General features: G+C 56.6%; 1 protein-coding gene across 9 annotated transcripts in view; it reads right to left on the bottom strand.

Annotated features, from left to right (window-relative positions):
• Nucleotides 1–251: 251 nt before the first annotated feature.
• Nucleotides 252–6,145, bottom strand: part of EBF3 (EBF transcription factor 3) — a 115,431-nt gene continuing 109,537 nt past the window's right edge. For 2 of the 9 annotated variants that reach the window (XM_059899801.1, XM_059899803.1), the window contains exons 12-17: nt 6,078–6,143; nt 5,248–5,425; nt 4,080–4,268; nt 3,490–3,687; nt 2,311–2,423; nt 252–1,199 (exon numbers count right to left, since the gene is read on the bottom strand). In XM_059899801.1, coding sequence (XP_059755784.1) covers nt 1,182–1,199; nt 2,311–2,423; nt 3,490–3,687; nt 4,080–4,268; nt 5,248–5,425; nt 6,078–6,143 — 762 coding nt within the window. In that variant the 3' untranslated portion in view covers nt 252–1,181. The remainder of the gene's footprint in view (nt 1,200–2,310; nt 2,424–3,489; nt 3,688–4,079; nt 4,269–5,247; nt 5,426–6,077; nt 6,144–6,145) is intronic. The other 7 variants (XM_059899805.1, XM_059899807.1, XM_059899804.1 and 4 more) reach the window with 4 other exon arrangements.

Genomic DNA, 6,145 nt, shown 5'->3' with positions numbered 1-6,145 from the left:
AGGAACCGAAAATGGTGGGAAAAGCAATGTACAAAATTTCAAAGATAAATACAATATTTATAATTGATATGTTACAAAATAAAGTCCCTTAGCAACAGCAAGTGTTCATGGAAAAGTAAGTAAGTGTTGAATGGAGACCATTTTATTCCTTATAAGACGCATAAGGAATAAAACTCGTTTTTTTCTTTTCTAAATATTTAAGTGGATCTGAAAAAAATTCAAGACAAGTGTATAAATATTTAGCTACAACTTTGGCAAAATCACAAAAGTCTACAATTTTATAACCACATACAAAACACATCAGGGAAGAAGGATCTAGAAGTCAAAAGGACAATTTCTGGTACAAGAAACATGGACCTCACAGTAGCCTAAGAATGCAATAGTATACAGTGCTAGCAAAAGTTGAAAAAAATGTCGCAGATCACACTTGCTTAACAGGAAGCTCTAGCAGTGGGAGAATATTTTAACCAACAGACAGTAGCATTTTTTTTTTCCTCTGTCAGTGTGCTTGTTGAAGGCAAGAGAATTCAATATCAAAGTTACAATTTCTAACTACAATAAGTTACAAAGTTTCGTTTCATTAAGATGAAGTTAAGCAACGATAAACCCTCCCTCCCCCCCCTGCCACCCCAATTCTCCTAATCATATAGTCTTCCTTTCTTCCAGTTTGATGGCTCAGACCTCCTTGGCCCCCTTTTGTCACCACAAAAAAATATTTCACATTATAGAGATACACAACCATTGTGAATCTAAGTATGAGTACAGAAAAATGTTTGGAGGCGTTTTTCATCAGTGTTTCATGATCATCAAAATGGTGCATTCACAAAGTTTCTCCCAACACATAGCAAGTACTAGACATAGCCAAGACGGAGTCAGAAACTTTATACAAAATAGGCATCGCTTTGTTCTCCTTATTCTTCAGGACTGAGAAATGTGAAAATATGAGAAAAGTTCAGTCAATAAAATGGAATTGTTCATGAAGAAGTACGTCGTTTGTGTGTTGATTCTTAATAGTTTAAATAAAATCTTTAAGCAAAGTCTTTTGTGGCATCTCAGCCGCTGCTGATGTGCTGAAGACACGGTCTCCATCAGCACCTCTTACGCACTAACGTGTCCCCTGAAGTCCAGCCTTGGATGCTGGCCGCGGCGGGAGGTAACAAGCGCCCCTCACATTGGTGGGACTACCAGCCCAGACATAGCTGAAAGAGAGAGGGGGCAGGTCAGGGGCGCCTCTCACCGGGTGGGGGGCTGGGGGGGCCTCCCTGGGCTTCGGTCGGCAGTGACAGTGGGTCTGCACAATCCTCCGTTAACCAGCCGTGGGCTCGGTTAAGGCACCTACTTCAGGGGGTGTGGGGTGCTCGTGGGGGACAGGTCCCCGGGGTCCTCGACTCCACGACCTCACGTGGCAAAGGGAGCGGCTCTGGCCTCCTTTTTGGGTGTGAAGGGGCCTCTGCCCACACACGTCAGCGGCTGGCTTACAGCAGACGGAGGCCCAGACTCCCCGGAGGCCACCTCCATCGACAGATGCCGAACCAACCCGGTCACTTCTGTGACGCCAGCCAAGGCCGGCTCTCGGGCCGCTGGGACCCGGGCACAGCTCTCGCTCCCTAAGTAAGTCAGTCAGTCAAACTGGACACGCCTCGGGTTCCCCTCTGCTCTCAGCCCCTGCCTTGGACCTTCCGCTGATCGTTCTGTATCGTAATGGTGAGTCGCGGACCTGCCAAGATCAAAGCCACTCACAGCCCACCTGATTGATTGCAATCTCAGGGCCAAGGGCCCTCAAGAGACACAAGTCACGGCTCCACCATAGGGAGCGCGTCCTTCCTCTTCTTGGAGGGAAAGAGAAACTTGGGCCAAGATGCCAAGTGCAGCAGGTGCTTCCCAGTGAACTCCGGGTACAGATGTCATCTAAAATCTCGTAACTTTAGTGTTTTGTTCAATTTTTGTCAGAGTGATCATTCTCATTAATTTATGTATAACATATTAATACATCTGTTCACGTAGTGATGGGAGCTTCAATTTCTCAGCTCATTAATTTCAGCACTATTAATTTATCTCCGACTCACCGTTACAACTTTATGGTTTGGAAGACCTGTGTGTGTACACACGGCTTACGTGGCGCCACCTCTCAATGGGCCCCGGCACCGAGTGGGCGGCGGGCAGGGCCCTGGCGCCCAGCCACCTGCCTCTTAAGCACCTGTGGTCTGGTGACCGCTGCTGGCCCGCAGGCCAGTCGGCGGCCCTTCGGGGCTGGGCGTCCCTCTCACGCTAACAGGTGTTGTGCAGACAATTATTTCAAATCACTGATACCTTTCCAGTTCCTTTTTTGAGCATTAGTTCATCAAAGTGAAATATGCCACCGACTTCACAAAAGGGCCAGTTTGTCTTCTCCACGGTAGCGTCCTCAGCACCCAGCAGAGAGCCTGGCACATAGTAGGCGCTCAGTAAATACTGGTTGAATGGATTCATTTTTTTAAAGGAGTAACTGGATTTGGTTTTCACCGGGAGGAGCATATACCAAAGGTGGTGTCTGAAAGAGGCCAGATGATGGCCACTTAATTAATTTCAGAGCCTGTGGGCCTCAGTCAGTCACCAAGAGCCACGTGCAAGCTCACGGGGCCTAGGGGCCCTCACGCAGCCCCGCCTGCCACTCGCACCACCGGCCACTGCCCAGAGGGCCCCAGCACTGGGCGGGCGCTGGGTGCCCGCTCCGCGCGGCCCCGTCTGTGGGCAGCTGTGCCAGGCGGGGCCTCCCGCTGCCCTTGGGCGGGACCTTCTCCCTCTCGCGTCTTTGAAAGAAATCTCCTGGAAAACCAACTCCCGTGCAGCACTGGTGCACGCACGGCCCCGGGTCTAGGTGCACGCGCCCTTCCGAGGACAACACAGCCTCGTGCGCCCCGTGGTCCGTTAGACCAGGTTGAGAATAAAGGCTCAGGCTCGGGACAGTGAGAACGGGCCAGTTTCGAGGTGGGCGCTGCAGGCGGCACCGTGACCCACCACCCCAGGCCTGAGGCTGTCCCACTGCCTTGTGAGCCAGGGGAGCGACAGGCTTGCGCCTGCCCACGCCCTCGGCTGCACGGGATGGAACCTGGGCCCCGCTGCCTTCACCACGGCCCGTTCTCCTTCCCTTGCGGGTTCCACTCCCTGCAGGCGTGGGCCGCTTTACCGTGGGGACACTTAAGTCACGTTGGAAGGATGAGGAAACGGGTTTCATCCACCAAGAGGAAGAATCCGGTTGTGGGGACTGAACGAGGGGGGTCGTTTCCAGGAGCAGCGGGTTGGGGGGTGGGTGTCGCACTGCGGCAGACGGAGGAGAACATGCAACAGCCAGGGCTGCCCTGCCGGGAGCCCGCGGGTGAGCCCGGGGGAAGGTCGGAGCTCCCGCCCCCAGGGAGAGCCCCTCACTCCAGCCCTGCGGCCCAGCCTGGACTGCCCCGGGGCCCTCCGGGCGCTCCCCGGCCGCGGCCTCAGGCCAGCGCGCACCCTCACCTTGCAGTCCGTTCCCGTTGGCGCTGGTGCAGGAAGGAGGAGGGGAAGCTTGGGGCCGGACCACGGGCGCGAAGGCGCTCTTTTGTTTCACTGCAGAGATGACATTGGCAGGTGAGAATGAGAAAATGCCGTGTGTACTGCTACAGTTTGAAGGGAGGGTGACCGAAGAGGCTGCCATGGTAGGGCTGGACGGCACTACTGCAACAAAGCAAACATGGTCAGGACGCGCGACGCCGGGCACGGCCACACGACAAAGAGCTCCAGGGCACTGCCTGGAGCGTCGGGCCAACAGAGCAAGCACGAGATGTTTCTGGCTTGGCCACTCTCTGGATAACAGGCAAACTCTCGCGTTGGACTTTCGTTTCCAATTGGGCGGCCCCATTTGGTGCCGATTTTGTTTGGGTTTCCAATGTGACCGCGTGGGGCCCGTTTTAGGTCAATTTACTGTCGTCACGTGGACGCCCAGCCTCCAGAGCCACCCTTCCTTTTATCCAGTAGCTCACACCACAGAACATCCAAGCAACGCACACATTTGACTTTGCAGCGAATATGAATCTGTGTGATGACGGGTGACAAAAACAGACACTTACTGCCGTAGGGAGAGTTAGCGGAGGAGCCATTAAGAAATCCAGGCGAGCCCGGGACCCCTAGATTGGCCATGGCGCCACTTCCATATCCATTCATGCTAGTGCTGACTGTGTTGTAATTGGACTGCTGGGGAGTACTGCTGGGGACGTATCCTCGCGGGGACACGCTGCTTGTATTGCGACTGTAGCCGACTGTTAAAATCCCCCCCCGGCCAAAAATAACATTATTATCAGGGAGAGACACTTGGGGGGGGTTTCCCCGCAAACCTCTATCATCTATTAAAACGCTTTTAATTGACCGTATGCTTTCCTCCAGCCCCAGCGCCTCGCGCCAGCTCAGATAACCTTGTCACGCCAGCCCTGCTCGAGCATCCTCGCCGAGCCCCGTCCTGTCTCCGGCGGCCTCGGCAGCCGGCCCAAGCGCACTTCGATCTAACCGTCAGCGGCTTTCACGTTCCTCTTTAGAAGCAATTATCAACGGCGCGATTCCTGGGCTGTCCCCCCGCGCTAGGTGAGCTTTCGGCCTCTGCAGACCTTCAAATGCCACGGCTGACAAGGAGAGCTTGTTTGTGGCCGCAAGTCCCCAGGAAAGGCTGTTCCGGGGTCTTCGTCTCTATGGCTGCTGTTTCTGTCGGCGCGGGGAGGGCGAGCGGGAGCCTTGCTCCCGCCGCGGGATGAGGGTGAACGGAAGCCGAGCGGCCGTACGGGCAGGTGCTTTCTGAGATCGCTGCCTGCACAGGCTTTAGAGCGGCCGGAAAAGGATAAGGTGCAGGTGGGGAGCGGGCGCTTCTCTCCGTGTACTCCTTCCAGGCTCAGAAACCAAATGCCACCCCCCGACCCCTGTGCAGCGCATCCAGGAAGGGTCCGCGGCTCCCTACGTCACAGCTATCCTAGGGCTTATCCCAGCCTTTCCAGGAAAGCAAAGCCCCTTAGGAATCAGTTCAAGGGAACAGCTAGCAAATACCAGTAAACCGTGTGGCAGCCACTGTGGCCGCTGCCTCAGGTTTCTGGGTTCTCTGAGCCATGCTCTGCCCGAGGGCCTCTCTGAACAAAGCTGCGGAGCCCGGGGCGCTGCCCACGTCCCCGCCGGCCTCAGGGCACAGTCAGCCGCAGCTAAGTCCCACCACCCCGGCTGGGCGTCTGGGGAAGGGGCGGCCCGCGCGCGGCGTACCTTGGTCGTTGGCTTGTGACGTCTCTGACACGTTGACGGCTAGCTGGCTGCTGAAGGAGTTCACACCCATCATGCCCGTGTGCGCAGGGGTGTTGCCCAGGGAGGGGATCTGGTTGTGACTGCGAGGGACGCTGTACAACGCCTCGGCGATGTCAGCCGCTCGCTTCAGGATGATCTCCTGGAGCGGGAGGCGGCCGTCACACCCAGGCCAGGCCGGCCCCCTGCCCCCAGCTCACAGACCGCCCCCCCCGGGGGGCACAGTCCCAGCGCCCTCCACCTGGCCCTGCTGGGCAAGCCGTAGGGGCATCCCACTGTCGCTTGGTCCAGACTGTGACAGAACGTATTTTTTAATGGGAAAAGAACCTCCCTCAGGAGAACCCGTTAATACCCCATCTGTTCCTCCTGCACCCACGGCGCAAAGGCCCCTGAGGGATGCACGGGGCCAGGGCAGCACGGAAGGCACTGGGTTCGGGGTCAGAGGCGCGGGGCCACGTCCAGAGGGACGTCCCCCCGAGCCGCTGTTCCCCAGAGACCCCCGAGCCGCAGCAGCCCCAGTCTGCCCGCCACTGGATCCACTGGACGGGCCGTGACACGGTTCTTCCTGGAGAAAGCCCCTCTGCTTTGTGTTGCGGCACCGAGTGGTAATTTTCTACTCGAATACGCGGTGGGAGGGCACGAACGGGCGGACAGAGGCTCCCCCCGTGGGACGCTCGGGAGGCCGCGTGTGCCCAGGAAGCCCACGCCGGACCCAGGCCAGCTGGCCGTCCAAGGCTGTGGTCACCCTGGCGGGGGGCGGGGGGCGGGCGGTGGGTCAAGCTGCCATCGCCTACCTGGTTGTTATGGGGCATCCCGTATAAGGCTTCCACGAGGTCGGCCGCCCTCTTAAGTAACACTTCCT

The sequence above is a fragment of the Balaenoptera ricei genome, chromosome 16 (genome assembly GCF_028023285.1).
Source record: "Balaenoptera ricei isolate mBalRic1 chromosome 16, mBalRic1.hap2, whole genome shotgun sequence".
NCBI classification, from domain to species: Eukaryota; Metazoa; Chordata; class Mammalia; order Artiodactyla; family Balaenopteridae; genus Balaenoptera; species Balaenoptera ricei.
This window is presented reverse-complemented; position numbering and strand designations above follow the sequence as displayed.